This window comes from Candoia aspera, chromosome 2 (assembly GCF_035149785.1).
Source record: "Candoia aspera isolate rCanAsp1 chromosome 2, rCanAsp1.hap2, whole genome shotgun sequence".
NCBI lineage: Eukaryota > Metazoa > Chordata > Lepidosauria > Squamata > Boidae > Candoia > Candoia aspera.
In genome coordinates, this window is record NC_086154.1 from 41,005,179 (window position 1) to 41,024,503 (window position 19,325).

The 19,325-nt window shown below is 39.4% G+C and overlaps 1 protein-coding gene across 1 annotated transcript; it reads right to left on the minus strand.

The window, feature by feature from the left end:
- Positions 1-2,099: 2,099 nt before the first annotated feature.
- On the minus strand, positions 2,100-18,996 carry CCDC174 (coiled-coil domain containing 174). Its single transcript, XM_063291660.1, has 11 exons — positions 18,856-18,996; positions 18,468-18,572; positions 17,948-18,048; positions 15,595-15,653; positions 13,455-13,635; positions 12,596-12,691; positions 6,948-7,087; positions 5,341-5,435; positions 4,250-4,373; positions 3,310-3,462; positions 2,100-2,585 (listed from the first exon to the last, which is right to left on the minus strand). Exons 1-11 carry the CDS (start codon positions 18,895-18,897, stop codon positions 2,257-2,259), a joined length of 1,425 nt encoding a protein of 474 aa, XP_063147730.1. The 5' UTR covers positions 18,898-18,996; the 3' UTR covers positions 2,100-2,256.
- Positions 18,997-19,325: the final 329 nt, after the last annotated feature.

Sequence of the window (19,325 nt, forward strand, 5' to 3'; positions counted from 1 at the left end):
TCTACAGCAGCTACTCTAAATTATTAAAATTCCACTGTGAGAGTGCTTTGCTTTCCAAGGACTGGACACACCACAAAGTAGCAGATCTGTACACAATGCTTTATTACAACACACACCATCCCCAACAGCAGACTATTGCTCTCCACCCTTCTAGGATTTGCAAGGTGACATTGCCATGTACACATCTTTAATACTCAGTCCTTTAATACTTAGTTCAAGCAAAAGTCTCAAAATCTGCAGAATAGCATACAACCTTTGTCTCCTTCCAAAAGTTCTTACACTAGTTGGGTTGAGGTGCTGCCCTGGTGTGGTTGTTCATCTTCTAGTTGCTACCGACCTCCTGGCAGACTCCCACCAGGATATGCTGCTACTGAGCTCCAAGCAGGACTCCCACCAGGATATGCCGCTCACCATAGCTTGTGGTCCTGGCAGGTGCATGCTTCTAATAGCTGCCAATCTCCAGACGTTGCCTCTGCTTCACTGTCTGCATGCCATTTGCTTATCACCTTTTCTCCTATGCATACCTTCCCACTCTATCTTAGCATTTGTTTTTGTAAGCTAAGAGCCTGGGTGGGGTAAAGGTGCCTCTGGACCTCAGCATGTCCTTGAAAACGCCAGGGTACGGCTCAATTATTACAGGCAGCTGGAATGCCGGCATGGATGCTTGTGAGTAAAGTTGTGAGTGAATATATGAATGCATGAGGGAAATGGGGGTGGGAAGCCATTTCGAAAGTGCAGACAGCAATCCCATCTTCATTCTCTCATATCCACATGTGATAAAATTCAAAGATATTCTTTGTGGATACTTGGTGATTATTTTTAAAAGCAGCTTGTTGCCATCTACTGGACAGTAAGGTTGAAGAATTTCAGGTTTAAGGGATTACAAGAGGAAGTGTATTTAACTGGCTTTGTTCTTGAAGAAAAATGTGAGAGATGTTTCCCATTAAAATCCTGGATTTGGCTATAAAAAATTAGTTCACTCTAGAATTCAAAAATAGACATTCCTATTTACAATCACTGTAGTAAGTAACAATCAGGCAAGGCATTAGCTTTGTTGATGCTCTCCTATTTATTAAAGCCTGTGCAAGCTTATGAACTCATAATTTTTTCTTAGGAGCATGTTAGTGAAGAACTCACATTTTACTTGACTATTACAAGGTATCCCAATAAATAAACAAACAAAACAAAACTAGTTTAAAACAATCGGCTGTTCTGTAATAAGAATCTGGAAGTTTGATAGTGCTAATCTGTGAACATTTTGCTTCTTTAACACTGGATGAAGTTCAAAAGATGGAAAACAAATTAAGAGAAATCAGAAACTATCACTTAAAAAGGATGCTGTTTATAGCATGAAGATGTCATATGCGAATGTCTGATCATAAAGGATGTTCACATGATTAAGTAAAGCCTGTAACAGTAGCAGCAGCAGCAAAATAATCACATATAGCAGGATCTAAACTTACTTTCTTAAAGATGGTATCTCAGGAAGGATAGCCCATACCAGAAATGGCTTCCAGCTGAAATTTTACAGTTCCTGAAATCTTGTAGTACTGACAGGATAAATGGAGACTGTTGGTGGCACAGGAACCCATGGGGTACCATGCTTATGTTGCTAGACCAGGACTGGGGAGACCCATGTTCCAGTTCACTCTTAGCTATGAGAGCTTACCAGTCACTCCCAGCCCAATGTATTTCACAAAGATGTTGGAAAAAATTGAGGAAGAGAATATTAAATATACTGCCTTGACTCCAGGATATGAATTTAACAAATCAAGTAGATAAATAAACCCCTCACAAAAGGACCAAACTTTTCAACCCAGTCCCTTCCAATGTTCCTTCTATGGGCTTCTAAGGCTTAAAAAAAACTACAGCCCCTAAACTGCAAAAGTTGCTCATGACCCTTGCTTGAATCCAAATAATTGGACAAATGGTGAAGGGTGTGTAACTTAAGCTTCTTCTATAGCAGCTCTTGCTCTATCATAGCCTTTCCTTACTAATTAAGTTAGGAATGTAATTAAAATGTTAAAACCTGATTATATCCAAGGTTTTTTGTGTGCCTAAAGTATAATGAAATTCCAGACAAAGAACATAGAAGACTGTATCTTTAAAACTGAATTCTTTAATATTAGAAGTGATAGAAGGATGATGAGATTTGCCAGAAGGTTCATACCTGTTTATAGAAAGGTTTGGTATCTATCCTACCAAGAGTTTTTTAATCATCAGGGAGCAAATAGCTTTGCTAACAGCATCTGAAGTTCATGTGACTTGCTTATAGTAGGACAGCATATCATCCAAACTCTGGTAAACTGGCTCTTGGTCTGACATACCCATCTCATGTGCCTGAGTGGATATGAAGGGATTGTTCTGTGAGTTGGTATTGTGAGTCTCAGCTGATGTAGATGGCAAGTTACTTGTAAGACTGTGTTCCATTTTTTCATATGAGGATCCAGATTTGTTCCAATTCTGGCTTTTAAAATCATGAGCTTTCTTTTGATTGACAAAGTAAGCAGAAGGTGGCGCAAACTCTGGATCTCGTTCATTCCTGAGATCATTCTGCTTCTTTGACCAGAGTCCAAAAGTGAATTCTATTAATGGGAAGAAGAAATATCAAGTTCAGCTTGCTTTTCCATATTTAATTCAGCTCAAGCTCTATGAAACTTTATAAAAGTAAAGATTAGTTCTTAAAAAAAGTTCAAACCTTCCCCCAATAACCTGTCTTACTTTTGTTAAGATAATCCTATTTTGCTTACCCTAATAGAACCTTGAAAAGAGAAAAAACAGAACTGAAGTCACCCTAATCATTCACATTTGCAACACCATTCAGTAGTCTGGGGAGGGCCACTGAAGAGCAGCAGCTCTACAGTGCAGCTGTAACCTTTCCATTATGTCTGGATGAACAGACTTGTTTGTTCTTCATTATTATGTAAGGACATGGGAGTCTCTTACCTGAAACACTGGTGACCCAACCAGAGTTTAAGCCAAGGTTGAGGTAATTCTGTTCGGTCATGGACTGTAACAGCCTCCCAACTTGCTAGTGGAATACAGAAAGGCCTTCCCTTGGCAAAATTTAAAACTTAAAATTGCCTCAACATCACTACCACCTGCCCTCCAAATCAATGAAAAAACACACTGCTAAAACCTTTTATTTTGCTGTCAAATGTTGACAAAGCACCATCAGGGTGTTTTGGGGTATTTACAGGGGAGTGCTGGAGGTCCCATGGACCAAGCCACCATGGTTCAAGCCAAATGATCCTTGACAAGCTGACAGTCCAAAGAACTGTGTGTGCCCTGTGCCCTGCAGCTTCTTACCTTTGCCTTTATCCCACTCACGAACATAGGGCACACCCGGCTTGGTATCTTTCCTTTCCTGAATGATAACTTCTACTTTTCTAGTTTCTGTAGAAACTCTTGGCAGTTCAGTGGGCTTGACTGAAGACAGGACTGGCTCTACAGCCTCTTTCTCTGTTTTGAAGGAGAACAACACATAGATTTTAGGTACTGCATGAGATTAATGGATGAGATAAATTGATATGATACTGTCATTATCACAGAAAGTGAATTCATGCAATGATTTAATCACAGTAAAACATCTCACTGGAATATTACCTGTCCCCTCCTTGAAAGAAAGTTATTACAAAGTAAGTCTGAAAGAGAAATGGCTGAGGAAAAACAAAACAAAACAAAACCCTACATTTCAATGGATATCAGGAAGCAGAACAAAATATATGACTTGGCAACATACCCTGGAATGACCATACTGTAAAACTGAAGAAACAAGCAGTAAGAAAAATATTTCAGTACTCCTCCTTTCATCAATTTCACCAGCTTTTCAAGTTTATCAGTGATGAAAATAGCGCTAATATTAACCAGGAACAGAAACCATCCAAACTGATGTAATTAAAGCAATATTTTCTGAATATCTGAAAAATTAAATAGTTTGGAGATTATGAACAGATGCCACTGTGGATTATTGCTATGTCTGAGCTAGAAAAATCAAGTCCGGTCCTAATCCATCATCATGCTTCTTTAATGCACATGCACAAGCTATTGCAATATATCTTTCCCAAAATTGCAACTCTTAATCATTTTGGATTCAGAAAAAACAAGATTGTGAAACCATTTGGAAACAACTGCAATACAGTATAGTCAAATTTGTGGTTTTCAGTGAATAAGAGAGACTATAATATAAACAAATACGTAAATCTTCCAAAACTGGTTTTAAATTTAAAGGAAATAATTCAAATAGTACCTCCATTTTCCTTTGTGTCACCATCTTTTAAGCGCTTTTTTGCTCGAAGCTTAGACAACCTGGCCTCCAAAACAGCTTTACGCTTTTCCTTTAAATGTTCACGTTTTGTTCTCTGATCGATGGTCTGAAGAAATGCAGTACAACAGTAATTCATTTTCTCTTCAGATGTTCACAGACAGATACTATTTCTTTTATCCATTTGCTCCCATACTTTTGAGGTTCAAACTTTAATCTTATCATTACTACGATGTAACAAAACTATATTTCATAGGCAATCAAATAATTTGTATTGGAATGCAGATTATTTTTCACTGCAACTACATAATTGAAAAGCTTCTTTCAAAAAAGAAATTAGTATTTCAATAACAAACCTGTGAAACTTTAATTTCACAATTTATTCCTATACTTAGACTTAACTATCCAATTGTTATCCAATTTAAACTTTTTCATTTGCACTCTTTGCCTCTGAATTTACTATGTGTATAGATTTATTACATGTGTTCTCTGTGGGTTATGGTGAAGTCTGTATTGCTACTGGCTGATTCAGCTACAACTGCTTCTGTTTATAGGCCTGGCACAGCGCCTTGAGCAATCTGATCCTTTTTTCTCAGCAACCCAGCTGATTATCCACCGAGGGGATAGGAGCATAAGAAGTTGGAGTGAGAGAGATTTACATTTCCTTCCAAACAATCCTATTGGGGTCCCTCATGTTCCTCCCATTTTATTAAACAGCCATTTTAAAGGTGGGAGAACTATAGCGTCTCCCTTCTGAAGTTTCGGAGGGCAAGTATGTATGTGCGCTCCCTAGTCCATCAGCTAGCAAATGTGGCCCTCGGATTGGGAAAAAATCACCACTCATTTATGTTATTCAGAGAGACAAGTCACCAAGGATAGAGGAGACAAACATCTGAGAAAAGCTAAGATATTTCACAGCATATGTTTAAGGATGGAGAATTTATGGCATTCCAGATGTTCCTGAATTACAATTACCAACAGCCCCAGTCAGCATGGCCACTGATGAGGGATGCTGGGACACACAGTTCAGAACATCTGGAGATTTCCCACACTTGGTAGACTGTTGAACATCATACCTGCTCTCTTAGCATTTCTAACGTGTCCATCTGTTTTCTTCTCAAAGCCTGATCACGGGCAAAGGCAAAGTAACCAACACCAAGCTGTCGGGCCTCTGAAAGATATTTTGCACCATATTAGAGTTTATCATATGCCGTAATTCCCAGACTTCCTTTAATATCAGTGATGGCTATCAGGGTTTCAGGGCAGAATTCCTCCAATAATAGCAGAAGATGCCAGAAACTGAACCAGGGGTATTCTGAAGAGTCAATGTGGATTCTAAGTTGGACATAACAAATATTCCCCAAGGTTATTTATCAGTACAAAGGCAGACATTTCTGAATAATTTTTACATTACAATAGCCTTCTCCAATCATATGCCTTCTAAATCTGTTGAACTGTATTGATTCCCAGTCAACACTGCCCAAATAATGCTTAAATAGACGCTTATACTGGTTCACATCTAACATACCTCTAAATGTATTCACAGTAACTTACAACACTGCACCTTTACCCTTTTCTTTTCGTATTTTTTTTTCTTCTATTTTCAGTGGCTGCTTAGAGTAAGACTTAGGACTTCCACTCTTTGATGAAGTACAGAATATAGGGCAATATAGTTTTTAGTGATACAAATTTGAGTAGCCCCCTAATCTTAATACAGGTAGTCCTTGAGTTACGACTGCAATTGGGCCGTCGCTAAGAGATGCGGAGGTAAAGCACGATGACACATGACTGTATCGCTTAGCAATGGCAATCCAGGCAGTCCTGGTTGTTGTTGTAATCAAAGACATGTGGGCTGTTAAGGGGAAAGAGATGGGAGTCCCAGGTAAAGAGCATAGGGGTGCTGTGGGGGTGGGTGGGGAGGCCCTGGGAAGCCCGGCGCAGGCCATCTGTGAATTGCAAGAGGGGATGCTGTGGTGGAAGCTCAGGAAGGCCAAGGAAGGAAAATGCAGGGTACATGCAAGTGCAGGGAAGACTGGTAAGGAGGGAGCTGGGTGCATATGGGCAAAGAAAGGCCGGCAGCGGGGAGACTTACCCGAGCGACTTGTGGCCTTCCCTGCTGGCTTATCCATTGACTTTGCTTGTGGGAAGTCGGCAGGGAAGGTCGCTGCAACTAGTCGTAAGTGTGAGCTGGTTGCCGAGTGCCCAAATTTTGCTCACATGACCATGGGGGCACTGCAATGGCCGGAACTTTGAGGACCAGTTGTAAGTCCCTTTGTTCAGCACCACTGTAACTTTGGTTACTGAACAAATGGTCATAACTTGAGGACTACCTGGACTTTTTCTGGACTAGTCCCTGCAGTTTTGTTGGCAAGATTTTCAGAAGTGGTTTGCCATTGCCTTCTTCCAACGGCTGAGAGAGAGGTACTGGCCCAAAGTCACCCAGCTGGCTTTGTGCCTAAGGCAGGACTAGAACTCACAAAGCTACCAGTTTCTAGCCCAGTGCCTTTAAACCACTACACCAAACTGATTCTCATTTTTCCACTAGTGAATGATTAATATAACAGCTTAACAATTCTGCAGGGGCACTATTACTGTAAAAAAACATACTTTAACCAAGAAGAAGAGAATCTAGTTTGACATTAAATCGTATAATATTTTTAAAACAGGATCTGAATCAGTATACCATTTTCTCGAATGTCCTCATAATGAATTGGCCCCATAGGTTTCTTTAGTGCTTCCTCTTCCTCTCTTTCCCATTCTTGACGCTGAAGCTCCCTTCTCATGTCTTCTGACAGCAGAGTCTTTTCTTCTTCAGTCATTGGCCTAATTGAATCAGAAAAAAGCATTCTTTAAGAACTGGAAAGTGGTATATGGGAAAATATCCCAAACTCCATAGCAATTCCAACAACACTACAATATCCAATCTGAAAGCTTAGTATCAGTGTAAGAAAAGCCAAAGCAACTGTAGAATAGATACCAATTATGTTGGTTTGTATAAGTGTGAAGTGTATATGTGTAGGTGTGAAACAATTAAAAAGATACTCAACAGATTTTAGTTATGCAAAACAGTTTTTAAAAATAAGCCAAACATTACAGGGAATATGAAACTATGGAGATGTTTCCAGTTCTCAATTGTATTAAAATTTTAAGTTTCAAATGACATGACTTTGGACAACATTCAGTACATAGGCATCTGCTGACAGAACAACATCAGCAGACTAGATTCTGCCTTGCTACTGCTATCCATACTTACATATCCCCAAAATCTGTTTGGGAGGGTTAGGAAGTGTCTTAAACAGGTTTTGGGGATAGGATTAGGGTTCCTCCCCCTCTCCAAAATTGGGAAATGTATTTTCTTCCAAGTCTATACTTCTCTAGTAAGAAGACTGTATCTTGAAAGGAAGTTCGAATGGAAGGAATGTTCATCGGCAAAGCACAGTAAATATATAGATTTATGTTTCAAAATCCTTTATTACTGTTTACCTATAGAGATATTTGAACAATGAACCTTTTTTCATCGCTATAACTTGTTGTTTTTTGTTTATTTGTTTAGTCGCTTCCAACTCTTCGTGACTTCATGGACCAGCCCACGCCAGAGCTTCCTGTCAGTCGTCAACACCCCCAGCTCCCCCAGGGACGAGTCCGTCACCTCTAGAATATCATCCATCCACCGTGCCCTTGGTCGGCCCCTCTTCCTTTTGCCCTCCACTCTCCCTAGCATCAGCATCTTCTCCAGGGTGTCCTGTCTTCTCATTATGTGGCCAAAGTATTTCAGTTTTGCCTTTAATATCATTCCCTCAAGTGAGCAGTCTGGCTTGATTTCCTGGAGGATGGACTGGTTTGATCTTCTTGCAGTCCAAGGCACTCTCAGAACTTTCTTCCAACACCACAGTTCAAAAGCATCTATCTTCCTTCGCTTAGCCTTCCCTATGGTCCAGCTCTCGCAGCCATATGTTACTATGGGGAACGCCATTGCTTTAACTATGCGGACCTTTGTTGTCAGTGTGATGTCTCTGCTCTTAACTATTTTATCAAGATTTGTCATTGGTCTCCTCCCAAGGATTAAATGTCTTCTGATTTCCTGGCTGCACTCAGTGTCTGCAGTAAACTTTGTGCCTAGAAATACAAAGTCTGTCACTGCCTCTAGTTTTCTCCCTCTATTTGCCAGTTATCAATCAAGCTGGTTGCCATAATCTTGGTTTTTTTGAGGTTTAACTGCAACCCAGCTTTTGCACTTTCTTCTTTCACCTTCATCATAAGGCTCCTCAGTTCCTCCTCGCTTTCAGCCATCAGGGTAGTATCATCTGCATATCTGAGATTGTTAATGTTTCTTCCAGGAATTTTAACCTCAGACTTGGATTCATCAAGCCCAGCACATCACAAGATGTTTTCTGCGTACAAGTTGAATAGGTAGGGTGAGAGTATACAACCTTGCTGTACTCCTTTCCCAATCTTAAACCAGTCCATTGTCCCGTGGTCTGTTCTTACCATTGCCACTTGGTCATTATATAGATTCCTCAGGAGGCAGACAAGATGACTTGGTATCCCCATACCGCCAAGAACTTGCCACAATTTGTTATGGTCCACACAGTCAAAGGCTTTAGAATAGTCAATAAAACAAAAATAGATGTTTTTCTAAAACTCCCTGGCTTTTTCCATTATCCAGCGGATATTGGCAATTTGGTCCCTAGTTCCTCTGCCTTTTCTAAACCCAGCTTGTACATCTGGCAATTCTCGCTCCATGAATTGCTGAAGTCTATCTTGCAGGATCTTGAGCATTACCTTACTGGCATGTGAAATGAGTGCCACTGTTCGATAGTTTGAACATTCTTTCATGTTTCCCTTTTTTGGTATGGGGATATAAGTTGATTTTTTCCAGTCTGATGGCCATTCTTGTGTTTTCCAAATTTGCTGGCATATAGCATGCATTACCTTGACAGCATCATCTTGCAACATTTTGAACGGTTCAGCTGGGATGCCATCGTCTCCTGCTGCCTTGTTATTAGCAATGCTTCTTAAGGCCCACTCAACCTCACTCTTCAGGATGTCTGGCTCTAGCTCACTGACCACACTGTCAAAACTATCCCCGATAGCGTTATCCTTCCTATACAGGTCTTCCGTATATTCTTGCCACCTTTTCTTGATCTCTTCTTCTTCTGTTAGGTTCTTGCCATCTTTGTTTTTAATCATACCCATTTTTGCCTGGAATTTACCTCTGTTTCTAATTTTCTGGAAGAGGTCTCTTGTCCTTCCTATTCTATTGTCTTCTTCCACTTCCGCGCATTGCTTGTTTAAAAATAATTCCTTATCTCTTCTGGCTAACCTCTGGAATTTTGCATTTAATTGGGCATATCTCCCCCTATCACTGTTGCCTTTTGCTTTCCTTCTTTCTTGGGCTACTTCTCATGTCTCAGCAGACAGCCATTTTGCCTTCTTGGTTTTCTCTTTCTTTGGGATGTATTTTGTTGCCGCCTCCTGAACACTGTTGCGAACTTCTGTCCAGAGTTCTTCCAGGACCCTGTCTACTAAGTCCAGTCCCTTAAATCGATTCTTCACCTCCACTGCATATTCCTTAGGAATATTAGTGAGCTCATATCTAGCTGACCTGTGGGTCTTCCCTAATCTCTTTAGTCTGATCCTAAATTGTGCAAGAAGAAGTTTGTGATCTGAACTACAGTCAGCTCCGGGTCTTGTTTTTACCGACTGTATAGATGTCCGCCACCTTTGGCTGCAAAGGATGTAGTCAATCTGGTTTCGGTGTTGTCCATCTGGGGAATCCACGTATAAAGCCGTCTCTTAGGTTGCTGGAAGAGAGTGTTTGTTATGCAGAGTGAGTTGTCTTGGCAAAATGCTATCAGCCTATGTCCTGCTTTGTTTTGTTCTCCCAGGCCATGCTTACCTGTAATTCCAGCTGTCATTTGACTGCCCACCTTAGCATTCCAGTCTCCCGTGATGAAAATAACATCTCTTTTAGGCGTGTTGTCCAGTAGGTGCTGCAGATCCTCATAGAACTGCTCTACTTCAGCTTCTTCAGCATCTGTGGTTGGGGCGTATATTTGGATCACTGTGATGCTAGATGGCTTGCCCTGAATTCGAATTGAGATCATTCTATCGTTTTTTGGATTGTATCCAAACACTGCTTTAGCCACTTTACTATTGATTATGAGGGCTACTCCATTTCTTCTGTGGTCCTCTTGTCCACAGTAGTAGATCTGGTGGTCATTTGAAGTGAAGTGGCCCATTCCAGTCCATTTCAGTTCACTGACGCCCAAAATGTCTATCTTTAATCTTGACATCTCACCAATAACCACATCCAATTTGCCCTGGCTCATAGATCTTACATTCCAGGTTCCAATGGTGTGTTGATCGTTAGAACATCGGATTCGCCGTTCACCACCAGCACCGTCGGCCACTAGCCGTCCTTTCGGCTTTGAGCTAGCTGCGTCATCACGTCTGGGGCTAGTTGAACTCATCCTCTGTTCCTCCCCAGTAGCATTTTGACCATCTTCCGACCTGGGGGTCTCATCTTCCGATGGTATACCGACATATCTCTGGTTGTACTGATCCCTTTAGTTTTCACGGCAAGAATACTGGGGTGGGTTGCCATTACCTTCCCCAGGGATCGCATTTAGTCTGACCTCTCTGTCATGACCTTCCCGTCTTGGGCGGCCCTTCACGGTTTAGCTCATGGCATCATTGAGATGCTCAAGCTCCAGCACCACGACAAGGTAACGATCCTTTGCTGAAGTGCTATAACTTCTAGACTATTGTTTCTAAAATGTCCAGTTTGACCAAGATATGAAGAAACACTGGTTAAAAAAACAAGATAAGTACTATTTCATATCACATTACAAGCCTGACTTTATAAATTTGCAATTCCTTTATCTAAGAATAGAAATGATACTATAATAGGTTCCATCAGAACACATTAGCATTCAGTTCTATTGAAAAAAGCCCCACTGCTTAAATACTGTCAAGCTACTGCTAAATTATATACTGATGTAGACCTTCACGGCCAGTATCTCTTGGGGAATGTGGGGCTTCAGAGTTTAGTAACTGTGGTCTAGGCAACACATTTCCTCATGTTTCGCTGGCAACTGTGGCTGGCATCTTCAGAGGCAAGGTGTCTGCTGAGCAGGGCTTATAAAGACAGGAGCCCAGTCAGTCTCTGCTCAGTTGCCTGTGGTCTGCGTAGTCAGTAAACGCTGAAGCCCAACAATATTGCTAAATGAATGTCTGCAAATAATACATTACAATACTGCTACAGAGAACATTTCCTATTTTTTAGAATTTTCAGCAGCATGTTTCAAGAAATGCTGCCAATTTTCAGTTACAACCATTACAATAGGCAACCATTTTGTGAGACTTTCCACATTATTTTTGTGGTTTCTACAAACCTGTTTCCTTATTCTTAAACTAACACATACAACTTCCGATCTGGACCTCTGATGAGTTACTACAAAGACTATGAAACTATTACCTGTGCTAAGAGAACAAAAGCAAGTCATTTCAGCCAATAAACATTTACAAACGATACAAAAATTAACTATTTATTTGTGTATCCTGCCTTTCTCTAGGTGCTCAAGGCAGTTTGCGTAAGTCACCCAATGTGTTTCCATGGCTGAAGGTGGATTTGAACCTGGTTTCTTTCCAGACCTAGTCCAACACCTTAACACTGTATCATGCTGGGTGTCATGTGCGCCGTTTCAATGTCTTTGATACATCGTAACGTTTCGCATGTCATTAATTGGATGCGTGTTTCAGTTGTCTAGGGAGGATGGGAACCATTATCTTTTGGCTTTGCTTTGGAATGTATTTGTATTATCTATTGCGCTCAAGGTTACTTTCCCAGGCTAGCAACTCTGACGATTGCTAGCACCTGTGCCGGGCGGGGCTGTTACGAGGGAGGCGGGATACGTTTGAAGCAAGGGTTTAAGTTTGTATTTGGCGCGCTTTTGCTCATTCTCAGCTTTCTCTGTATTTGTCTCTAGTACTTGAATAAATCAGATTTCATTCAGCATCCTCTTGTGAGTCTGAGTATTTGGGGCTAGGGCAATCATTACACTGGGTCCCAATAAAGTAAGTCATTTTAGCCAGTCAATATTTATGAGAGGTATAGAAATCATGCACTTAAATAGAATCTATTCTAAATTTTAAAAATGTAAGTATTTGCTCGACCAAATGTATATTAGATTCCTCATGAACATTTACCATTTTGGGCAGAAGAGAGGGAAGAATAATGACTGCATTACCTGTTATCATGTGTACATTTTCTTATTCCCCTATAAAACATGGTTGTTTTTTACATATTTTCTATAGAATAAACTTTACCTCTTCCCCTGAAGCTCTTTATCCATTTGTAGCAGATGTGGCAAATCTTTCTTCATACATCGTCTTGAACGGCCTAATGAATCCACATAATCAACCCTAAAATGAAAAGCAAAATTAACATAGATAGGTAGATTAATTTCAACCCTTTCAAAAGTGTAACAATTTAACATGATTATTGCTGTCAAAAAGAATAACTAGCAGTCTAGTTAAGCTTGATACATAACTTCCAGGGGACTAGCAGATGTATTGTAATGAAGCTACAGCCTAAACTGAATTGGGTATGCCTACATTTATTGCTGACTGGAAACCCCTTCTAGAGTTTTTATGTGAAACAGAAAAAAACAAACTTATGATTTATGGTTTTGGTGATTAGATAAATTATAGAGAAAAGAGAGGTATGTTGTAACCACAGAGCAAGAGGTAAATTGATAAATGTACTTATAACTGCTGTAAACAAAATCAGAAGCTGCTTCTTTGTATTTTTTTTTTTCTTTCTTGCACTTTTAGCTTTCTTTGATCTTTTTTCTTCTTTTCTTTCTCTTACCCTATATTAGTTTCTATTAGTTTTTATCTTCTTTCTTAAAACTTTTAATAAAAATTATATATTTTCATATATATAATTATATATATGATACCCAATTGGGTATCAATTCATGTAACACCTTTTCCAGCAATGTGTAGAGCTGAAGCATTCTTAATACGAAACTGCATAGAGGAACTTTTGGTAGCTCCTCGCCTGCAGCAGGAGGAGAGAAAGAGAGTGAATGGAAAGAGACTGTTCTGATAAGTCAGGTTATTTCATTTGATTTCAGCGAAGCCAGGTAATACACAAAAGTGCTACAATGATACAATCACCAACCATTCTTCATTCGGGTCCTGTGGAGGTGGGATATCTGTTACAGAGAGTCTCTCTTCTTCCCTATTCTCCTCCCGCATTGCTTTTCCAGAAGTTTCACTGGTACACAGTTCTTGTACTTCTCTCTGTTTGTCAATTATCTTCTGAGTGAAATCCACAAGGTATAAATCTTCAGTTTCTTCATCTATGACAGAAAATCAATTTTAAGTGACAGAAATTGAAAGTATTGAGTTGACATAGCAGCCAATATAAAATCACAGTAAACAGCACTATAGATTTAATGCTCCTGAATATATATACTGTATATGCACACACACACATATTATGTAATATATTACATAACATACCAAAACATTCTAGCATTGTGCAGTTTTATCTAGCTTTAAAGACTGGTTATCCTCTCTGCTGTACATAAAACAAAGCGATCTAGATTCCATGGAATTTCCTTTAATATACAATATACGATTTGTAGATTAACTAAGTATTTGGGCCAGAGCATGGGAGATGAACAGAAGATGTCAAAAATAGCAGGCCCCCATCTTTTCTTTTTCTTTCCTGCAAAGCTACAAATGTTTCTTCTTCTACAATTACTGAAGTTAAGACGTACATTAGATACCAAGAAGAGACACAGGGCTGCTATTTTCAGCAGTTACCACACATCAAAACTATCTCAAGCTTTAACCTGGAGAAAAGAAAAGGGCTTACTGTAAAGCTAACTACAGTAGACTCTCAGTTAACCGGAACTCAAGCAACCGGCACTCTCAAGCAATCAGCAAAAAAATTGAATAAATAATACAGTAGACTTTCAGTTAACCGGCATTCACTCTCAAGCAACCGGAACTTACTCTCAAGCAACCGGCAAAAAAATCGAATAAATAATACTTTAAATAAAATTTAATAGTAACTTTCAAGCAACCAGAAACTACATTTATCTGGCATCTACCAATCCCCATGGGTGCCGGTTAACTGAGAGTCTACTCTATATGTGTGCCAGCTGAAAAGCATTTAATTTCTACAGTCAAGAGCCACTGATATGTCATATCTAGTCAAGCATGCAAGTACCTGGTTCATGAATAATGATTTTAGCATACTTTTATCTTAGATACAGTCATTTCAAGATTTAACAGTGAATAAAAAGTAATTTCTAAATTATCCTTTTCCTGTTGTTGTTTTACAGAAAGGCAATACAACTTGTACTCTTGGGAGAAATCCAGTGTTGCACAAAGGAATTTTTCAAATATTTATTCCTTTCCCTAAGCCTTTTTCGGAGGCCCCTTCAACAAGGGGAACATATTGGCTAAAACCAGGTAATCCCCAACCTTGTTCTAATTGTTTTAAGATTCGCTGTTCAGTAAAATCTTCTCAGGTTTAGAGTAGCCTCACTAAACGGAAAAGAGTGCCAAAGCTGTTCTGGACTTTTGGAAGGAATACAGGAAAGTATTTGCATAAGGGACATTCAAGCAGTGCTGAAGCAGAAACATATGGTATTCTATGACTACATGGAAGGTTTACAGGAAAAAAAACAACACTTTGCTAAATGAAACTGAATTAGCACTTCTGCACAATTAAGTAAAATAAGAAGGGGAAATGGAGTATTTCAAACTATGAAGAACATTGGCTATATTGAGCTTGAACTGTTAAGAAAAGTGACTGTATACTCATGGAAGAATGCTTGTGTCCCAGACTCATCATCTGCTGTACCATTATCCACAGCTGCTTGGTTGGAATAGAACTCCTCCCCCCCAAAAAAAAAGAAAAAGAAAAAGCCATCACTATTGGTCAAGAGTTTTCAGGAAGAGGGCAAAGACATCTACCTTGACAAATGGCACTGTCTACAGAGGTAGAGGTACAAGCTTCCTCTTCAGGCACTGCAGTTTTCTAGAGCTTAATGTCAAAGAAACTTAAAACAAATTCTAACTGTTGCTGTATAGCATTATCAAGGACAAAATAGTATTTTCATGAGAAAGGCCTATTCTTTTCATAAGAAAGGTAGTAATAGCAGCAGACAGGTCTCACACTTTTACTGCCACCCCAGACATGCCTATTTTGAAATAAGAAGTATTACCAATAACAGCATATTGTAGTAAAGCCTTTGATGGATAAATGTTTCACATACAACCCCAAGAAATCTAATAGTGTTCACCTGGAAAATCTCCCTTGGTCATTTTTTCATACAGACGTGCTTTCTCTTCCAGTTTCTGCCTAAAAACAATAACATACCACTTTTAGTTACTATTTCATAGCAGTGAGTCTTTTTGCCACACAGAACATGGGACAATATAACCTAAGACCACCACATGCTGTCAAGATTGCCTTCCTCAAAATAGTTTTAAACTGCTCTGTGATAAACATGCCTCCAACCACATGGAGACAACCTGAAAGTGTTTTCCCACCATCTCAGAGCCACATTTTCATTCTTATGACCATGACTGCATCATTACAAATGCACCTGTACATCCGCCATGTACTCAAAGGTATGCACACATTTGAGAATTATTCAGAATGATTGGAAGTAATTTTGAAAATAATTTAAGCAATTAATGTTTCTCATAAGGCCCAACAATTTACCAGTCAAAGTCCACTATGAAAAGCAGCATTGCTGAAATGGTTTAAAAGCACATTCAATTATGAGAAACCAAAGGAACCCTGTCCTCTCTCCTGCACAAGCATATTCATTTGATCACAGCCACTATCTTGTTCCTTTTCTCTCTGCGATACCATAACTTTTAATGAAGTTGCTTTTCCACGTCAAGTAATTTGTTTCAAAATGATCACAGGAAAAGGAAGATGAGAGGGAAGAGAGAAGTGTCAGGCTTCTCTTTGGTAAGCTGGACTGGAACAGATAAACAGGCACACAACAATATGAGAATATCTGATTCATTGCAGAGAAGCTAAGAAGCCATTCTGAAAGAATTCCAATGACTGCTGAGTATCAAATATAAATTCTATTTACACCGCAATAACTGTTCAAATTCCTGTGCTTCTTTCCTTTGCCATTAAGTAGACAACTAGAAATGACTCTCTTTTTGATAGAAGTGACAATTTCTATCTGTTCCTTGTTTTGATAATGGCCAGGTCTGGTATCAAACTGTTTGCTTCTGACTTCGTGAAAACTAGCTCCCATAACAGTACGGACTCTATTTGGAAAAACAACAAAACCTCCAAAACTCTGTTACTATATGTGACTTTTTAGTGTATAAAGTTTATGGTCCTTTCAAAAATCATCACAATTTATGATATGATCCAGTTACACTAGCCTCTAGGGCAATTAGCAACTACATTTTACCCTCTAGCACAACAGTTATCAAAACAGAGAACAAGTGGAAAAAGAAGAAAAAGTCAGTAAAAAGTGTAAGCAATTTAGGAATTTTCCAGCCCAAAATTGCCTCTAGGCATTTCATCTGAAAGCTGAATCCTCACTGAAATTCTTGTGTTAATTTTTTTATCTTCCTTTTAATAAATACTATAAACCAGAGCTCTTACGATTCTCATTCTTTAGATTAGCTGTTTCCTAGACTGGAAGGGAGGTCTGATATCCAAGATATACAGTACTGTGCAAAAGTGTTAGGCCACCATTAGATTTGTTGCTTAAGCATGGTATAATGACCATATTGTTTTATTGTAAGCTGCCCAGAGTCCCCCCGAAGGGGTGAGATGGGCGGTGAATAAATTTGTAAAATAAAAAAATAAAATAAATATATAATTATTTCTCAGAACCCAATCCTATGCATGCCCACTCAGAAGTAAGCCTCATTATACTCAATGGGTAGAGGTGTTTGTTTCTGGTGAGTAGGATAGGATTACACCTACTTCCTGCTGAATACAATGGGCTTACTTCTGAGTAAGATAAATAACACTGTTTTCAAACACCTCTATCAATGGGGCTTACTCCCAGGTAAGTGTGGATAGTAGATATACTTTCATTGATAAGTACAGTTATCACCATAACCCTGGGCATTCTAAAACGGGATGTTACTGACATTCAGAACAATTCAATCCAAAAGCAGTATAAAAAAGTAGGCACTATACAACGTAAGCCTTGATATGCTTGATCCTGTTTATTTTACTTATTAAAAAATTATATTGCTCAGTCTACTCTGATTAATAAGAAAAACAACAGTCCATAAATTACAGCTCAATGCCCTCAAAACAGCATAACAATGGTTGTCTAGTTACTCTCAACTCTTATCTAATGCCTGCTTATAAAGGAGAGTCTTTGAGTTTTCCAAAATACCAAGAGCAAAGGGAGCAGTCTTATTTCTGGGGTATGTTCCACAATGTCAAAGTCTGCCTTTTGGTTCCATTCCTTTCTCCTTTTGCAGTGACAGGGGCTACCTTGATGCTCTTACCAGGAAGGCAGAACCATTCTAGATACGTTGGTTCATAATGTAACACAATGCCGCATCACATGGGATTTATAGATAAGCTACACCATATTTTCTTTATAATCTTATTTACAAGACTTAGTAAGTCTGCTTTTCTCAGAAGTAAATCACCTTGATTTATCCAGAGTTTGCTGTTCCTCTATCTTCTGCTCAGCATCTTTTTCAGCTCGATCTGAAACGCCTTTGTTCTGCTTAGTCCAAATGCTTGGTTTCTGTAATAATAAAGTTTTCAAACAAATTATACAGCTGTGCTTATTATTTCTATCAGTATGTCAAAGAATAGAACTGAAACAAATGTTGTATGTTAGCCCCCCCACAAAAGCGAAACAGGTTACTTAAGAAAGGTGTGCAGTAAAACAAGAGATACGGCCAAGAATAAATGGGTGCTGAATGAATGTGGATTGAATACAATACTAAGTGACCAGTACTATATAAATATAAATATATATATATATATATAGAGAGAGAGAGAGAGAGGTGATTTCATCATGTAGAAAGAATAACTGAATTATCAAATTATAAAGCAAACAAATGAAGAGTGAATGCATTTAGAAGAATGGGAAGACTAAGAATGTTGTGACTGAATCCTCAAATAGAGATAAGAAATCTAAAGGCTATAAACAAAGCCTACCTTATTTACTGTTTTGGGCTTTATAGGGACTCCGGCATCTTTCAGAAGTTTCTCTTTTTTGAATTCTTCCTGTTTTCGGAACAGTTCAGCTTTCAAATCTACCAGCTGGAATAGGAGCAAGGAAAGGAAAAAAAACAAACTCAAACTTTAGGAACCGAGTGTGAATTTCTAATAAGAAATGGGGGAGGGGGGGGAGGAGGGAAAAGCACGACATAATGCAAGATTCACGGTCTGCACAAGAATACAAACACTGGGCATCTTATAACACTATGCTCACGTTGTTTACTTTTCACTTTGGGAAAGAAAGATCTCCAAAGACGCGAGAAAAGCTATTACCCCAAAACGACAGTCGCTCGAAAAGCCCGCCCGTTCCCCCTTTGCTGCTCACCGAACCGACTGTTACATCCAGAAGCTTTTTTTTCCGGTCCATAGCTCTCCGGGAGATGGGAGCCACTCGCCAACCCAACCACCACAACACAGAAACAACCACAGCCAAATAAACGATGCGGCCTCGCACAAACTGACTCCCCAACACTTCCGGCTTAAGACGTAAAGCGAAACTAAGGCCTCGACTTCCGGTGGCGTTGCTCTCACGACAGTACCCGCCTAGTATGACAGGAGCCGTATTACGGCCTGGAGTTGCTCCCTGTTTTTCCTGCGGACTCGTCAGCGCGAAATGGAATGCTGAACGGTTGTCTTATAAGGAGTGGGGCAAGTTTGAGGGGGTTTATGCTTCTTAAGGGAGCAATTAAATGATGGATACAAACGCGTGAAATAATACCAACGTACTATAAATATATCAATCATGTAAAAGCTGTTCCAGTGGAACAGGGCTATTGTTCAATTCCAAAATTATTT

What these genes read in the sequence shown, in the direction of transcription:
- CCDC174 (XM_063291660.1), bottom strand. Translation starts at nt 18,897, where the DNA reads ATGGACCGGAAAAAAAAGCTTCTGGATGTAACAGTCGGTTCG. An exon ending in AAAGAGCTTCAGGGGAAGAG is followed by an intron (nt 7,088 to 12,595) that starts GTAAAGTTTATT and finishes TGATTCAATTAG; the next exon opens with GCCAATGACTGAAGAAGAAA. An exon ending in TGAGTGGGATAAAGGCAAAG is followed by an intron (nt 2,586 to 3,309) that starts GTAAGAAGCTGC and finishes TCCCATTAATAG; the next exon opens with AATTCACTTTTGGACTCTGG.